This window comes from Rhinichthys klamathensis, unplaced genomic scaffold (assembly GCF_029890125.1).
Source record: "Rhinichthys klamathensis goyatoka isolate OS25496 unplaced genomic scaffold, OSU_Roscu_1.1 h1tg000241l_1, whole genome shotgun sequence".
Taxonomy (NCBI): Eukaryota; Metazoa; Chordata; class Actinopteri; order Cypriniformes; family Leuciscidae; genus Rhinichthys; species Rhinichthys klamathensis.
Window position 1 is genome coordinate 605,331 of NW_026606763.1, and position 18,445 is coordinate 623,775.

Below are 18,445 nucleotides of genomic sequence, written 5' to 3' on the forward strand. Positions count from 1 at the left end.
AGATAAAGAGATAGACAAAGAGATAGACAGACAGACAGGCAAACAGACAGACAGATAGATAGATATATAGATAGATAGACAAAAAACTTTACAACTGAAATATAACAATATGTTTGCTCATGTTACTGTACAAAAATTGTTTTAATTTATTTATAACAATTGTGTGAAACTGTGGAAAATTCAATTTATCTAAAATTGCATTTCATTTTTTAATTAAATCATGAAACAATGTATTATATATAGACAGTATGGTGCTAAATAGGATTCATTATCTTTATGAAAAGTTTGATATTCAGCTGTGTGCTGTAATGCACTTTTCTGTGTGAGCGAGATGCCTCTGCTGTCCCACGGCAAGGTGGACAGTTGACATGTGACCCCTGTGGAACCAGGGTCAAAGGTCAACAGGGTCACAGAGGGTCAAGCTACAAGTCATTATCTGGCCAAGCTATAGCACTACACTGATTACAATGACAGATGCACTCTATCTATCTATCTATCTATCTATGAGGTGAATTTCAAATGTAACTTTTAGCGTCTCTCATTATCAGTGAGAATTGAATTACATCTGCCACAATGAGTATCAGGTGAACATGTCTAGGCATGTAGAAACTCGTCCTGCCATTGGCTCTGACCGACTGGAGTTTGTAGGACAGCTGGTCTGTCATCACACCCTCTTCCTCCTCCTCTGGGCCCACGGCCACCGGAGTGCCACAATTATCCATCAAATCCAAATCGACAGCATTTCAATCCTGAAAAATAAAGACTGTGAACACCGTCTGGGCCCAAACTGGTTATTCGGAGCTCTAAACAGCACTTTTCTGATCTCGCCCCATGCAAAACACCTTTTCTGACACCTGCTATAATGGCAAGACACGCTTGTCGGTTAATTTATGCAGGACACACACTCGCTCTCGACTGGCAGGGAGCCGCTGCCCCATATTTTGTCCTGACAAATTCTCCATCTGGCATCAATTATATGACAGAAAACCAGGGAATAGAGGTTTAAACACTTTGAGTTCATATAAACAGTGATATAACTGTCCTAATGTATGATTTAGTTTTAAATTTAGTGTAATTTGTTACTAAAAAAGAGCATATTTTGAATAGGCTATGGAAAGACAATTTTAAATCACAAAACAGTTATGACAGTAAATAATGGGGTGTTATTAAAATGGTATTAGTTTTGAGTGATGAGGTCGTTTGTACCCAACACCTACTGTCTTAATCACATGGAAATGAGCCAAACACAGACGTAGTCCAATAAAACAGCCTTAAGAAAGGTTATGAATCTTAAATGTGTTTGAGAAAGATAGGCCTATCTCTGCTATTAGAAAATAAAGTGGCCATAAAATTTCTACATTTGTCAAAGCAGAACATAGGCCTACCTCAACGGACAGCCTCCATATCCATCAATGTACTTCGTCCTCGTGACTCATTAAGCGAATCTGCTGCCAAAAGTTAAGACATTTTTACACAAAATTAGATTAAAAACACAAAATATCTGTATTTAATTCACGCGCTTAATTAAACATGCAACGAAATTCGTCGTGTAACAATAATATATCGCGTAAAACACTTACTGCAACAGTTTCTCGTAATATTCATGTACAATTTAGTGTGCAGTAGCCTAGCCTATAATAGAAAACAGCTGTTTAACGCCTTATTAATGTTAGTACAATGGCGCCCTCTGGTGTTTCGTTGAAGAGTTACAGTATAATGTACCGTGTCTGTGAATTCAGCTCTTTTCTCCTCAGTCTCGTTCTCGTCTCTCTACTGTAGCTTTCGTATTTAGAGAGTAGGTGGATAGGTAGGCTATTATGCATATATTTAGTTTAAGGGTCAATGACGTGATTCTCGTTTTGTTGTTTGTTTGTTCGAATCTAGTAAAGTTATTTAGAAATTAAATGAATTAAATAGACTTACATGTCTTCTTTGATGATGACATAATTATGTTCTTAAAACTATTACAAGTAAATTTGAGATTTCTGTGGGTCTATAATGAAGGTTAATGATGAAATACTTGAAAAAAATATATTGCCATTATTAGTTTGGCAGTCTTTTATTATTATACATTTTTTCCTTAAAAAATGGTTTAAACATTGAAATTGTTAAAATATGATTATTAACAAATAATTAAATATATCACAGCTACATGCATTCAATTATACAACATATTATTAGATATTATCCGATTTCGTTATATTTTTATTAAATATTAAAATATTCACACACACACACGTGTGTGTTTTTATCAGAGTAATTTCACCAAAATGATTGAATTTTAGTACTTTTTACTTGATAGATTTAAGGGCTCTAAAAATATCATGAGTAGTTCGTTTAAGCTGCGTGAACATAGTCTATTACATTTCTATGCCTATGTGTTTTTATCATCTCTGACATCTTTGTCATGACCCCTATGCAATCCCTGTGCTAATGTTTTGTAGGGTTTATACTCCTAACAGACCTTTCAAACACATTCATCAGCATTTCCTGTTTTAACATTCCAGGTGAGTTGAAGTTTCCTATGGTACCTGCAGCTGCAGCATCAGTTCACGCGCTGCTCCGTTAAACCGCCCACATCCTGTCAGGCTCTTCCGCTGGGTGTCTGAATGAAAGCAAGCGTTTCTTTGTTTGATATCAGACAGGCATGTGAACAAAGACGAAACACCTCCGCGGATCCTCCGGTGTGTTATCCGGGCTTGACAGATCCTGTTCGTCTCCGCAGCCTGTCTGAGCAGGTTCTGAAGCAAACATCCGTCTTTGTGGATCTGGGTTCAATGATCATGGGAATGTGGGTCAAGAACTTTGACAACATGTAGCAAATCCACACAAGAACATATGCTGTAGTTTATAATATAGATAGGCTACTACGGGGCTACGGTACCCCATCTGGTATAGTAGCTATGTGTGTGTTCACGATACCGCTTTGAACTGTTGTTTGTGCTGGTGTTTCTTTGTGAAATTGCTGTATTTTGTTCTAGTCCAACATTGATCGTAGGTCGTTATTAAAGCTAATTTAATTGAAAGTTAAAAAACAACTATTCTTTAAAAAAAAAAATCATTTTGTCAATGTAAATTGAGCTAACATATAGGCCAAGTTTGCTCCATTTATTTGTTGACAGCAATGAAAAGTAACGTTATAGGCTGCGAAGGATAGGATTACAGTGCTTTCGATGTATATTAAACTCCACAAAATATATATATTTTAAAGTTCTGAGATGTGAAAATTACGTGCTTGGAGAGCCTTAGTGCGTGTCATTGTACTCGATCTCTCTTTTTGTCTCGTTTTCATCCGCGTTAAATTCAAAATGGCGTCTAACCTGCGTGACTATCGACTATCTTTTTATGAAATGTAGAACTTGAGACAAATGTAGCTAATTACAATTAATTAACCAATCAAATTTGAGGAGGACTAAATCCAATTAAAATGTAATAACTATTCTAAGTTATCCTCCCTTTTAATCAGTGGGTTGATTTGATTTTGGCTCTAACAAATCTTGCGATGGTCACTCATCGTTATGTTTTGTAGCTACACCCTGTTCTCTTAATCTGAACCGTCAGAAATCAATCCTCGCTTAATTATGCCTGTAACAAATCATGGCCTCTGATAACTGACACCTTCAATGCAATGTAAACTGGTTTGGATAAAATTCTGCTGCATAAATGTAAGACTTACCATTGCTAAATATAGGTCCTTAACAGTTGATCAATGGGAAATAATAGCCTACACTAGAAGGACACAAGACATTTTGTGAGGCTGTAAAATGCAAACACTATTGAAGATCCTTAACGTCAAGATACACATAATGAATCGAAACACACATTCTTCAGATTTCACCTGTTTTGATTTGGTTGTTTTCAATTTAACAGGAAACTCAATATGCCAAAAGTGTTTAGTTTTGACATGGAATTAGTTGCACCATCTCAGACCTAAGACACTTAATACCCACAATGCACCATAATAGCACTGTCATTTTAAGCAAGTATCATTACACAATGTATTCTTCTTTAATGTAGTCTACAACTTAAATAAAATATATTTTATGAATTTTAATTATATACTATGTAATCAATAACATTATACCTGTAATTAAACGCATTTAAAAATATATATTTAAAGACATGAAAAATACAACTTACACTGTAAATTACAACAAAAAAGTGTATAGTTGTTACATCTTTGAGAAACATTAAGAATAATATTTAAATAAAACTATAAATAAATAATGAAAATGTATAAAAGGTATTAAATAAAATAAAATATTAATAATAATGTATTTTTTCATTTTAAATGTATTTAATTTACCGGTAAATGTATATAATATTTAATTTAATTGTAATTTTCAAACATATTTGAAATAAATATTTAAAAATATCTATATCTCCCCCTCTTTAAAGTTGTCAATCCAATTGGGCTTTTATAGCCAATAAAAACATTTGGGACATGGAAAAACCATTATGTGTAAACATTTATTGGTTTCAAACTGAGATAAAAACAACTTGCTCCAGCAAACATTTTACAGCCTTTCATAGTCCACACATCTCACAACCAAAATAAAATAAGAGAAAAAAAAACGCATTAAAGAGAAGAGGGGAAAGACGTGAGAGAGAGAGAGAGAGTGCAAACCTTTATTCCAGTGACTTTTAATAGGATAAGAAATCTAAAAACCCATAAATGGACTGTTGAATGTCCGTCGCCCCAAAGACAGGTTATGAGAAAGAAAGCGATAAAACCTTCCGTTTGGCCACTTCGCCGTTTCCATCAACGTTTAAATTAAGTTAAAAATTCAAAAACACTCAGTCCACATTCTGGAGAGCCAAAAACTGGCACTCGGACGAAGGAAAAAAATGACTTGCTTATTTGGATTCGGCTACAGTATAAATTACGCATTTTTGGACGTTGTTTTTCTGGCTTAGTCATTGTTCAGTGTAAACAACGCGTCCCTGTTTAAAGGCACAGGTCGAAGTGTTCCCTTGTGTCCCGTCTTTAAGTTCATGGATCAGTTGTAACATGTTTGGTTGCTTGTTTCCATTCGTTTAACAAAAAATGGCCAAAAAATTTGTACGAACAATAAGATGCGTTTTTGCGATAAAAACCCCCCAAACAACATCCTCCGGTTTCAGTTTTGCAATCCTGATCTATTCAAAATGAACAACAAAAATGTAATAAAAATAAGCCAAACCTCTTATTTTGCCTCCGTTTTGGTTTCTTTTAAATAACAAAGCTAGATAATTCAAATTCACCTGAAACCGTGAAAGAACAATTCAACTACAACATTCGAAATGTTCTCTTTTTTTTTTTTTTTTACAAACTAGCGTGAAAACCACATTCGAAAGTAACAAACCCGTTTGGATCAAGCCATAGTGGTGCAAAAACAAACAAACAAACAAACAAAACCAGGAAGGCGTGTGACTGAAATGGCAGGAAGTGAGCCTGAGGCAATGGTGGTGATTGGTGGAGAGAGGGGGAAGGGGCGTGGCCTCACTGAGAGCTGGATCTGGCGAGCGTGTGCTGTTCATTATGTCCCCTGCTAGTTCTCAGTTTGAATTTGGCGATGGAGCTGTTGAGTTTTTGAAGCGCACTTTGCGCCGCGTACTTCGACGGGAACAAGGCCAGGATGGTGTACGTGGACGCCAGGTCGTGAGGGGGTGGTTTGGGAGGGTCAGAGTTCGTAACGTCCGCTCCTTCTGATTGGTTGGGGGATGGGGTTTCGGGCAGCCATTTTATGAGAGCGCCAACTTTGCTCAGTTCTGCCAGTAAACAGTTCGCTTCCACTCGAGTGATGCCAGCCGGAAGGTCCGTCACCTCCAAAACACGGCCCGTGTCTGGACGCACAAAAATAATGTTACTGAACAACTGATTGTGTATAATAAAACTCATGATAGTGATATTCGCATACATATAGGATTTTATATACAGTCAACCCAAAAATTATTCAGACACCAGATATCATTTTTGAAATTTCTTTACTAGTGGGGTGCAGGACACTATAATTCATTTATGTAAGTGAGGATAGCCAAATAAAGTAAACTGTGACATATTATACCCAAAAATTCTTCAAACAGTGGACTACCAGTAAAATGTATAAACATTTGGGACCAAAAATTATTCAGACACTTTGACCTGACCATGTTTTGCTTAAGTGTTTTTTCTTTAATTGCTAATGCGACCTTTTTACACCACAGACTGAACAAAATTAAGCATTGCTTAGTAATTGGTTGACCTAAATTGGTATTATCTAATTGTGTACGTAAATTTAACAGCTGACAGCTAATTCATTTGTGAGACAGTCTAACAGAAGGATGGCCAAAACAGTGAAATATCAACTGATTTGATAACTCTTGAGTTTTCATATTTTATTACCACTTTCTAAACTATAGTGAATAAACTGTGATAATGTGAGAAATGTTGAAGGTGTCTGAATAAATTTTTGTTTTACTGTATGTATATATGTGTGTATATATATATATATATATATACACACGTGTGTGTATGTATATCTATATATATCTATATATATCTATATATATACATATATATAAAACAGACATGCACAAATACACACTCACATGTATATATATATATATATATATATATATATTTTTTTAGTATATATATATATATATATATATATATATATATATATATATATATATATATATATATATATGTGTGTGTGTGTGTGTGAATTTTTTTGTATACACATAAGTGTACACAAATAGGATTTGCTCCAAACCAGGATTTATGTATTTATCCAGACATTTTTTGGTCCCCATAATTGTATTGTATTTCAAAATTGTATTTCAGCGATCAGACTAATCATGACAATTTATCAAAGTTTATCAATACTTAACTGAATATTAATCTGTATTTTCAGAATTCATGTTCTCGTACCCGTTTCTCCAGTGCTCATGTCAGTAGACAGTGATTTCTTTGGGGGTCTTCGACTACGCACGCCGTGCCGGATACCCACAGGACCCTGAGAAAGAGCCGAAGGTGAGCTGATGCGTGTGAACAACAAGAAACTCCTGTGTTTAACATGACGATGGTGATGAAGATGACGCTAAATGCACATTAATGCTGTTAGATCACCTGAACATACATGAGTGTGAGAGCAGTGTGTGTGTGTGCGTTCAACCTGGTGGTGATGAAGATGATGATGATGGTGGTGGTTGACCACATGAGAGCCGTGCATTAGTGGCGGTCTGATGGGAGGGTTATACTGGAGCGGCTGCCCAATCAGAGGAGGATACCTGCCATCACCTGTGAACACACCAACACGAGCGTTATCTAAACTCACACCAAAATATACCAAGATATATAACAGAATGTACTAAAAGCTATGAGCTAATCGGATTCGATTCACTCGGATTGGCTCACCTTGGCCTGGAGCGTAAGGGCGGGAAAACTGGGGCATGATGGGAAAGGGGGCGTGGCCAGGACGAGGACCCTTCAGATTGACCAGATGGGCAGGAACAGGAGATTGCGCTGGAGATGGGGAGGAGCTTAGCAGCTGCTGCGGATTATTCTAGAAAGCGAGAGAGAGAGAGAGAGAGGTCATGTGTGTTGCGTCACGTGAGAGTGATGTCACATGGGATCTGATGCAGATGTTTGTACCTGCGTGGCGTCCTGTGGGGGAAGATCGCTGGGTTTGTAGTAGCGGTTCGGTTTCCAGTGCGGTGGAGACGGGGCTCTCGGCTGCTGGCTGTGAGGAAGGCTCAACTGCATCATCACCACTCCACCAGGAGGGGGCGGCGGAGGCACTGCTGGAAATCACAGCACAGATCTCACTATACATACTTAAACCACAAGTGTTTGGACTGGAAATGAGAAGGGATTATATGTATTATAATATTACATATAATATTATATATTATAATATGTATAATTAAAATATAAGACAGAAAATATAAGATGTGTATATAGATATGCATATCTTATATTTTCTGTCTTATATCTATCTATCTATCTATCTATCTATATATATATATACACATATATATATATATATATACACATTATACATGCACACATTAGTTTAACTATTTACATTTAATACCAAATACTAAATATTTACTCTTAAATTATAAATTGTGATTAAAAAACCAGAAATGGTATTAAAATGTATTACTTTTATTAATTTATTCATATTTATCTAAATATTATTTAATCTAATTATTTTTTTAAATAAGTTATGGATTGTAATAAAATAAAATAATGTTTAAAAAAGGAACTATATATATATATATACGCACACATTCGTTTAACTACTTACATTTAATACTAAATATTTACTCTTAAATTATAAATTGTGATAAAAAACAGAAATACTATTAATTTTTTTTTTTAATTTATTCATATTTTTTACAATAATTTATGTATTGTAATAAAAGAAACTAGAAATGTTTAAAAAATAAAGTATATATAAAGTAAGTGTGTACAGTGTGTTTTAATATAAATTATGGATTGTAAAAATATATATGAAATAATAATCTAAATTACAGATTGCAATAAAATACAAATGTTTACTTTAATACATATACAATGTGTGTATATATATATATTTTTTTTTTAAAATCAATATATAAATTATTAAAATATTAAACTATTTATTTTAAAACTCATTTTAGACACCACATTGTTCTCTATTATTTTTAATATTTTTGTCTTATATAGACTAGTACTATTGCACACATAGTAGCATTATTCTTATATTATTAATTATATTATATATAATAATACATAATAAATATGAATTTATATACAAATAAAATCCACAATTAATACTGATTAAAGTCAACCATTACAGTCGAACGACTTATTAAAACTTTTAGACGTCACATTGTTCTCAATTATTTTTAACATCATTGCAGATCTAATATAGTACCATCACACACAATATTCTTATTCTTATTAACCTTTAGAACTGTACAGCTTCATTATAGCAGACATGTATATTAATCAGTGGCGTTGAAAATAAACTGCTTGCTACTGAATTATTTGACAGCAGGCAAAAATGAAATGTACCACTACACACACACACACACAAGCCAATTAAAGCGCTTTATTAAACAGTGAAAGGTCAAAGAGTGTGTGGGTCTCGCCTCTTCCTCATTAAAAACACCCTGTTCTTCAGCAACATAATCATCACCTCATCTACACACACACACACACACTAGCTGAGCGTTCATTAACACTGAGGTTTATTCAAATAAACAGAGTCTTCTCGCAGCTTCTGAAACGTGTGATGAACTCTTCACAAACGCCCGTAAGGCACAGACAGAAACCAGAATTGTAAACAACATTTAATTAAACAGCTAAGTAAAACATTTTGAAAATGAGAAATAAACTGCTCAAAGCTCATTATATGTACTCGACTTATTAACCGAAAGATGTACGAAGACTATATATCTAATTAAAAAAAACCTTCCGTTAGTTAGTAAATGACACTGAGCTTTAGAGGTGAGTTCGAGTTTTCACATAAAAAAAAAAAAAAAAAACGTTTTACATTTAAAGGTATTTGTAGGTAGGAATTTTATAAAAAAAAACTTTTTCCAAATTTGTTTAAACTTTCTGTATATATCAATGCATAATTAAAATGCAAGTACTCTGAAAAAGAAAGTATAAAAATCGAGTGTCTGTAGACGTCTCACGACTGTTTTAAAGACAGCTCATTATTTCCATTCACTCCACCCCCTCCCTTCTGGGCTCCTTCCAAAGCCACGCCCCAAAAACACATGAACGCGCGACTCCGACCGCTGAGCTGAAGACGCATTATTTACCTGAGACGAGCGGAGAGGAAGGAGCGCAGTGCATGTAGTGACATCATGTCAGAATCACATGTAATAAAAAAATCTAACTGTATCATTATGAAGATAAACAAATAAGATGTATTTTAGTACTCACTATCAAGCTAGCATATTGATATTGGTAAAGTTTAAAATATATATAATTGATTCGCTAACCAGCTAGTTATCTATAAGGCAAAGCTAAAAACAGGTTGCATGATACACGTTTTTCCATTGCCATCATTTACACTGTGATGAAGATGAATTTCGTGTAACATTCATAACATATATGGTGTTCTGCATGTAAGAGTTTCCATGATGAAAGCATTGTTGACTCTGATGAGGACTACACTCCAGAGACAAGTACCGCATCATCAGCTCGAGGACAGATCCGGGGTCGAGGGCGAAGCAGAGGAGGTCGTCACACAGCGTCACTTTTCAGCCCCTTGAGGTCTCTCAGTTCTCGCGCCATCGCTGGAAAGCCACGCCGATATTGACACGCGTTTTATTTCGTTGTTTATCCAAAGACTTTTTGTTCATTACCTTTTCTAGTAACGTTACTGTCTTCCTTTTTTTGCCTGGTTTGCCTTCGCAAACTGCATATGTGAAATTTGATTGGTCTTTCTCTGCCATTGTTTTGCTATTCCTAGGTTCCATACCTCTTGTGTGTGGCAAAATGGTGGTTGCCATGGTTGCGAGAGAGTGACAATCGCCTAAGCCAATCCTTTGTTTCGTCTCGGATGGAAATAATGAGCTGTGTTTAGTGCAGATTAAACGGTCTAGTCACTCGATTTTTATACTCTTTTTATCAGAGTACTTACGTTTTAATTATGCATTGATATATACAGAAAGTTTAAACAAATTTGGAAAAAAGTTTTTTTTTAATAAAATTCCTACCTACTTTGAAGGTATTCTTCAACAACAACAAAAAAATATATATATTTTACTTTTTTACAATACATTTTTGATAAAGTTTTATTTAATTTAGAAATATAATATGTATATATATATATATTAGTGCTGTCAAACGATTAAAATATTTAATCGCGATTAATCGCATTAATGTCATAGTTAACTCGCGATTAATCGCACATTTTTATCTATTCTAAATGTCTCTTGATTTCTTTTTGTCCCATTATTTTTATTCATTTTAATGCTCTTATCAGCATGGAAAAGTGGATCAGTTTGCTTTGTGCAAATGTTTTTTTATTGAAAACAGCATTGGCATATGCTGTGTTCAATTTCACACTAACATTCTCACTTGGAGAAAATAATCTCTCACACAATGTAACACTGTCCATCAATAAAAGGGTGAAAGAAATCCTGACGAGGTTCTGATATTGACGAGGGGGCGGAGAATTCGCATCAGCTGTGTGTGTGTGTGCTGAAGTGGTATTTCAGACTGGACGTGCTGCGATGATGATAGCTCAGTTCACAACGACAAAACACACAGATCACTTTGGTCTCGTCAATGGAACCATTTGGCAACCTTTTAAAAGTAAACTTTCCATTCAGAATCTTATTGGCACCATTTCGGCGTCTCGCGCTCGTCATCCACTCAAAACGTAACGTTAACGTTTTGGCCGGCTCGCAAGCCCAAACGAGTGTGTGCGTCGTGCCTGTTGTTTTGTTTCCGGTCTAGCTAGATCCGCTTGCGCTTTGGTCGACGAAGCAACAAAACGTCCTCGAGCGGCGCAAAGCCATTGAAATGAACGGGTTTCATAGCGCAGCGCATGCCGCGTCCTGTTGCAGAAACATGTGAAAAAAACGACAAAGTTTGCTAGGCCAAAAAGCCGTTAATCGCGCGATAAAAAAATTAACGCCGTTAAAATGGGTTTGCGTTAACGCCGTTAATAACGCGTTTAACTGACAGCCCTAATATATATATATATATATACCAAAATTTGGCCCAAATATACCAAAAATATCCTGTTATAAGCTAGTCGGCTAGCGGTAATATATATATAAAACTTATATATATTAATTTGCAACATTATGGATGGATAGTTGTACACTGAAGGCGGCTATGATACCTGTGCACTGCTGGCCTGTGATTGGCTGAGAGCCACAGGGGGAGGGCGCTCTGGGAAACGACATCTGCTCTGAACCCGGCGGCGGGAGGAAGCCAACGGCTGAGCTGTACACACACACAGAAAGTCGGCATGAGACACACTAGAGGCCCAATCAAATCAGCGATGCCTCAATCTGATTGGTTGAAAGCAAATATTCACTTTTAAATGCATTGACATGCACTGGATGAATCTCAGTGTGTTACCTGATGCTAGAGTGTTGTGTTGGCGGCAGCATGCTGTAATACACCTGCATGTTGCCGGAGGGCGCTGGCGCTTGATTGGTCTGTCCCTGCAGCATGATCTGTTGCTGATAGGCTGCCTGCTGAACGCTCTGAGAACCTTGCTGCATAGACACCTGCCAAACGCACACGTTACTTCATCAAAATCCCTCCAGGTACTGAGAAAAAAAATTATGAGATTTGCAAAATGGAGCACTGACCTGATACGGAGGCATTGTGGGATACTGCACCATAACGCTCTGAATCTGATTGGCCATTCCGCCCTGAGAGCTGACCAGCGATTGGTTCTGAGTCTGTTGAACTCCCATCATGCCCTGGTAGCTGGGGGGTTGACCGGGCATGACCGTCTGGAAACCTGAAATGACATTCACACAGCAACTCTTTAGCATAAACAACAGCGAATCCGACAAACGACGAACAAACAACATCTGGAAGTGAAACATTAACTGCAAAAACAAAGAGGGGTTTTATGCAACATTAAAGCTGTAAACAACTTTTAAATAGCAGTTTAATTACGAAAAGACTGAAATAAGTGAAATGAAGTAAAAGACGCTGGCTGGTGTGGAAATGAGCGGGAACAGATGGACGTTAATGCAGGCAAATAGCAGCGCTTCTGAAGAGAGAGAGTCGCTGAGTGAAGTTCAGGGCTTCAAATGCAAGTCGTGAGAAAAATAGATAGAAGTTTGTGATGTCTGCAAAATAGTTGGTGATAGTAATAATAGTCTTTTATTTACCAGCAAATCTGTCAGGATGTCTGGGTAAATAATGTCACCTAATTAATATCTATGAGCCAGACTGATAATGTTTATACATGATAATAGTATTATTATTGTAATATTTAATATTTAAAAATGTAACTTAAATACTCCATTTAATACATTTAAAAAATGTAATATAATTTTGGATTGTAATGATATATTTTTATTTCACATAATTATAAAAACAATAATAATAATAATAATATAATAAAAGTATGTCATATTATTGTATTGCAGTTGCATATAGTATAATAGTCTCACAATATTTAATTTTAGAAATGTATATAATTTAATAAAGTTTATTTCTGCAACCACTGAATACACACACACACACACTTGTAATGATCAATAATAACTATAAGTCATTTTTTAAGAGACGTCTAGTGTGTAGATTGAGATCTTTACGATGGACAATGACAGAGCATTTAAACGAGTGATTCTCATTCCTCTCATCAGATCCAGTAGAGATGACGGGACGGCTCGTTCCTCCTCTGTGTGTGTGCGAGTGCACAGCTATTTTTACCTGCCCTTGCAAGGCCAAAGTGAAGAGAATAAAAGCCTTTCGATTTCGACCATACAAGCCCCGCACACACACTCAAGTGCTTGTGAAAGGGGCTCTTTCAATGTCACTGTGGGCACAAACACACACACTCTCTAAAATACCACCTCTGAATCCTTTCTCTATTTCTTTCATTTTTCTTACAGGTTCACCCAATTTTATTTCCAACCAGGTTTTTACATTTTCCGGAGGAAACGTAAGTGATCATTTCCACTCGGCACTGCATGCTTCTTGCTATGATCCTCTGAGAGCTTGTTAGCATGTCACTATGCTAATAAAAATGTATGGCAATTATGCCACTTGATACTTAGTATTATAATAATTAGCTAAATATTTATAAATACTTCATAATTGTAACGCAAGTATTTAAAAATAATGAAATATAATTTATTTAAATAAATTATTCCAATTTATTTGTTTCTGGAAATACTAAAAATGAGGTCAAAGGTTGAGGAGTGAGGGCTGGGAAAAGAGACCGGTTCACTGTGAGAATGACTACGAATCTCATACAGTGACACGGCCCCGTCTCCCAGCGCTCCAATCAGAGCGCACCGACACCAAGCCCTGTTTCAGCTGACACTTCGACAGAAAGTGAGTGTGTAGTAGTTGTGTTTGTACCTGTCTGTTGCGGTGGCAGTGTCTGACTCTGGGGGGCGCTGTAGTGTAGCGGCGTCATTGCTCTGTAGTGTTGGCTTGAGTGCGAGTACTGACCCGGAGCACAGTAACACGCCGACACCTGCGGACACACACCATTAATGTCCGATTATTCCGGCTCCACAGGTATACATTTGATATATATATACACACACACACAATTTATTCTTAAATATTTTTAAATGTAATATTTAATTGTAAAAAATTAGGTGAGAAAAAAATTCTAAATAAAAAATATGTTATAATCTACATTTTTTATATGTGATCTACATTTATACATGTATTTGAAAAACCTTTATACATTTTTTTTAAAGAAATGGCCTAAAACGTAGCTACTTAATTACATATTTAATTTTATTAAATTATATGATTTTATTAAATTATGTAAGAAAAAAGTACTAAATAAATATATTATAATCTACATTACTTTAAATGTGATTTAATACATATTTTACAATTTTAATAATTTTTATATATATATATATATATATATATATATATATATATATATATATATGTATATGTATATATACACATACAAATAAAAGTAATTATTTTATTTGATGATAAACATTTAAGTTAAACATTATATGAGGAAAAAAATATAAAAATATAAAATCTGATTTTATAATACATATTTTACAATTATACATTTATTTAAAAAAAACCCTGTTGCAATATAAATATAATATAAATGCTATAAAATGAAGTTATTTAATTTTACAATAAATGGTATTTACCTTTATAAAATTCATTCTGTGTTAAAAAAGTACTATATAGACATTTTATAATTTACACTATTGTAAATGTGATTTTAATACATATTTGACATAAAATACTTATAAAATATAAATGATGAAAATGATTTACTTAAGTTAAAAATAATCATTTATAATGCACCATAAGCGTGTTTATACCTGCTGCACGGGCTGCTGTATGTATCCGTGTGGCTGTAGGATGGGTTGATTGACGGGTGTGGGATGGGGGTAGGGATGGCCGCTCATGGGCTGTCCTGCTGAAGGAAGCATGTAGCCGCTGGGCGGATGGTTCTGGAGCACCAGGGATTGTGGGTAGAGGCCCGTGTGGGGGTCCGGACCGTCACCTGAAGGCTGCCGAACTAGATTCATCTGGCTGAACTGGGCACTTAAACCGTCCTGTTGCTGTTTTAATACACAAATACAAAAAAAACCTTTCAAATTCACTTTTAAAACAAATATTTAAAAAATGATAATTATCTGAGAAAAATTATTTTATTAGATATTTTACATACATACATATATATACATACATACACACACACAAAATAAAATGTAGAAAAATGTGTGACTATAACAAAGCTATGTAGGAAATCATTGCCTACTTATGTAATATTTATTTTAAATTATTTAATCAAGGCCTTGTGGGTTGGTAAAAAAATAATATTAACTAATAGTCCAATTTCACAGTTCAATCTAAAAAAATTAAATTATGCTAAATTAAAATTGGGTCATTTTTATAATCAATTTCTCTCATTTGAAACCCAAGAGTCCATCTTCATTTGATCACGCAACTAAATGAGATATTTTTGTAAAAGTTGAAGTGGATCACACGCTGAAGGTGTCATGAGATCATGGGAGTCTATGAAAAACTGAACCAGGGCATCACAGCAAGGACTTTAAGCTCAGATCAAAGTCCTGCCCCTCATCCACCAGGACATCACCACGGGCAGACATCTTTTTATTAAAGTAGTAACAACATCTGGTGTGGTTAATTATTCATGTGGTCTGAATTTGTTAATGAGGGTGTTATATTTGGTAGAAACAGGTCACACAGTGAGAAATATGACTGAAGTGACCCAATTCAGTCATAAGGCTCCGCTGGGTACAACAAATCACATGGGGCTCGTTTTGAAACTTTGGAGAGATTAATCAATGAAACTGACGGAACGGAAATAAACCGAGAACAGAGTTTCTTTTGACATCCAGTTTCTGATCACAGGATGCCACAGAATATGGAAATGAATAAACAAAAATAAAAAAGTTAAAATTACTAAAGAAAACGAACAGGGACAAACCAACAAACCAACAAAGAATAGAATTAAAGACTGAAAAAAGAGAATAGAAAATAGGGAGAAAAAAATAGGACAAACATTAAAGGGTCCGTATTCTGCACTTTTGTAATAATATTTATTTATATTGTAGATTTAACTTGTTTCAAAATAACAAGAAAAATCTAATAGATAAATGAATAAATAAATATAATAGATAAAATAACACACAATATATAAAGTATAATAAATAAATGTATGAATAAAATGTAAAATTCAATTAAAAGCATTAAAATAATGTGAATATTAGGGCATGTATGTATCGTACATTCATTTCAAATGAACAGGAAAAATCTAATAAAATAAATTAATTAATTTTAAATAGATCCTATTAGGATTTGTATTGAACTTACTTCAAATGAAAAAGAAAAATCTAAAAATGATATACAACATAAAACGAAACAAAAAATTATTGAAGCATTAATAAAAACATTCAATTAATACAAAACATTTTAAAAGTTTAAGAGTTGTATGAATGTCCTCTATATTGAAATATTTCAAATAAACAACAAAAGTCGAAAAACTAAACTAAAATATATTATTAAATACAATTATTAAATAATAAATAACTCAAATAAAAAAAAAACTATTTTAAAAGTTCAAGAATTGTGAATTTTAGAGTATGTATTGTATATTGAACATTTCAAATTAACCAGAAAAATCTAAAAATCTAAAAATAAATAAATGAATAAATCAAATATAAAATAAAATATACAACAAAGTTTTTGACATTTTAAAAGTTGTGAATTTTAGTGCATTGTATATTGAACTTTTATTTCAAATAAACCGAAAAATTATTTCCATGCTTTCCAAGATACGGCCTCTTTAATAAATCGAGGGAAGAGAAAAGTGAAGTTTAGAGAAGGAGAGGCATAGTGAAAGAGGAGAGAAGTACCACAGTGTATTGTTGAGTGAAAGCAGCGGGCAGGAGAGGAGGACAAGAGACCGCAGCAAACTGCACAGGCTGAGTAGACGACTGCAGAGACACCGAGAGAGAGAGAGAGAGAGAGAGAGAGAGAGAGAGAGAGAGAGAGAGAGAGAGAGAGAGAGAGAGAGAGAGAGAGAGAGAGAGAGAGAGAGAGAGAGAGAGAGAGAGAGAGAGAGAGAGAGAGAGGATGAACGACCGGATCAGGCCACAGCGACAAAGAGAAAGAGAACAAAACAGCACTGAATGGAAAAAGGGAGGACCGAATGAATGAGAACGGAAGTCACGTCATAGAACAATAACATTAAACTAATGCGTTAATGTTCTGATTATAAAGAAATATGAACTGATAAAAGACAAAATTACAATGCAATTTCGCTAGCACCATAAGTGATGAATGTTGATTATATCAGTGAAAAAAAAATTCAATTACCTATTACCAAACCATATTAAATACCATATTTTATTTTGTTTTTTTTTAGCTCTGAACCATAACCAATATGATAAAATGTATACATTTTTGCATGCATACAATTAAATGAAAGAAGAAATGAGAATAATAAAAAATAAATAAAAAATAAGTAAATAAAACTTAAACATGTTAAAAAAATTAATACAAGAATAATTTTGCCTGATATATTTCAATTATGAGAGATAGTGACAGCTGATCATTATTTCACACTACGGCCAATAACCAATATGATGATGAATATATTACAAATTTATTTAACTGTATATATTTAAATACTGTTTAAATATTATGAAAAACTACAATAATTAAAATAAATGTTAATTAAAAATTAAAAAGATACATATAAATATAACAAGTAAATAAAAATATTATTAAAAAGAAAATTATAATTTACCAAAAAAAATTAAGAAAATTACTAAAAATAAGAAAAGTAACTAAATTAAATAAATAATTTAAATACAAAAATATTATTCTACAAAACGGGACACATTAAACTGAATTAATTCAACCAAATTATTATATAAAATAGTTATTTAAATATTTAATATTAAAATATAAGACAAAGTAAAATATATATATGTAACTATAAAGTAAAATATGTTTTCCTGACCTGTGCTAGAAGGTGATTGGCTGGCTGAGGTTGAGGGGGAGGAGGAAGAGGGGGAGGAGGAGGGGGCGGGAGAGACATGGGCTGCTGGCCCCGCCCCTGCTGTGATGTCATGGCAGGGTTGTAGATCACCGGGCTGCCATCGGGGTTAACAAAAGGCTGACCTTTACGGGACAAAAACCAAACAAACAGTTACAAAAACACTAGCGCAAAACAGCTACATTCGAATCTTTACTTAATTCATGCAACACTGAATTAGTAAGGAAAGTTAGTATGTCGAATAC

General features: G+C 34.3%; 1 protein-coding gene across 9 annotated transcripts in view; it reads right to left on the minus strand.

Annotated features, from left to right (window-relative positions):
- Window positions 1-4,451: 4,451 nt before the first annotated feature.
- LOC130100390 (R3H domain-containing protein 1) overlaps window positions 4,452-18,445 on the minus strand; it is a 44,157-nt gene continuing 30,163 nt past the window's right edge. For 6 of the 9 annotated variants that reach the window (XM_056265839.1, XM_056265840.1, XM_056265844.1 and 3 more), the window contains 12 exons: window positions 18,165-18,325; window positions 17,053-17,133; window positions 14,989-15,231; window positions 14,036-14,153; window positions 12,301-12,455; window positions 12,065-12,216; window positions 11,823-11,926; window positions 7,619-7,767; window positions 7,382-7,529; window positions 7,140-7,264; window positions 6,896-6,980; window positions 4,452-5,826 (listed from right to left, as the gene is read on the minus strand). In XM_056265839.1, the coding sequence (XP_056121814.1) occupies window positions 5,483-5,826; window positions 6,896-6,980; window positions 7,140-7,264; window positions 7,382-7,529; window positions 7,619-7,767; window positions 11,823-11,926; window positions 12,065-12,216; window positions 12,301-12,455; window positions 14,036-14,153; window positions 14,989-15,231; window positions 17,053-17,133; window positions 18,165-18,325 (1,865 nt within the window). In that variant the 3' untranslated portion in view covers window positions 4,452-5,482. The remainder of the gene's footprint in view (window positions 5,827-6,895; window positions 6,981-7,139; window positions 7,265-7,381; window positions 7,530-7,618; window positions 7,768-11,822; window positions 11,927-12,064; window positions 12,217-12,300; window positions 12,456-14,035; window positions 14,154-14,988; window positions 15,232-17,052; window positions 17,134-18,164; window positions 18,326-18,445) is intronic. The other 3 variants (XM_056265846.1, XM_056265843.1, XM_056265842.1) reach the window with 2 other exon arrangements.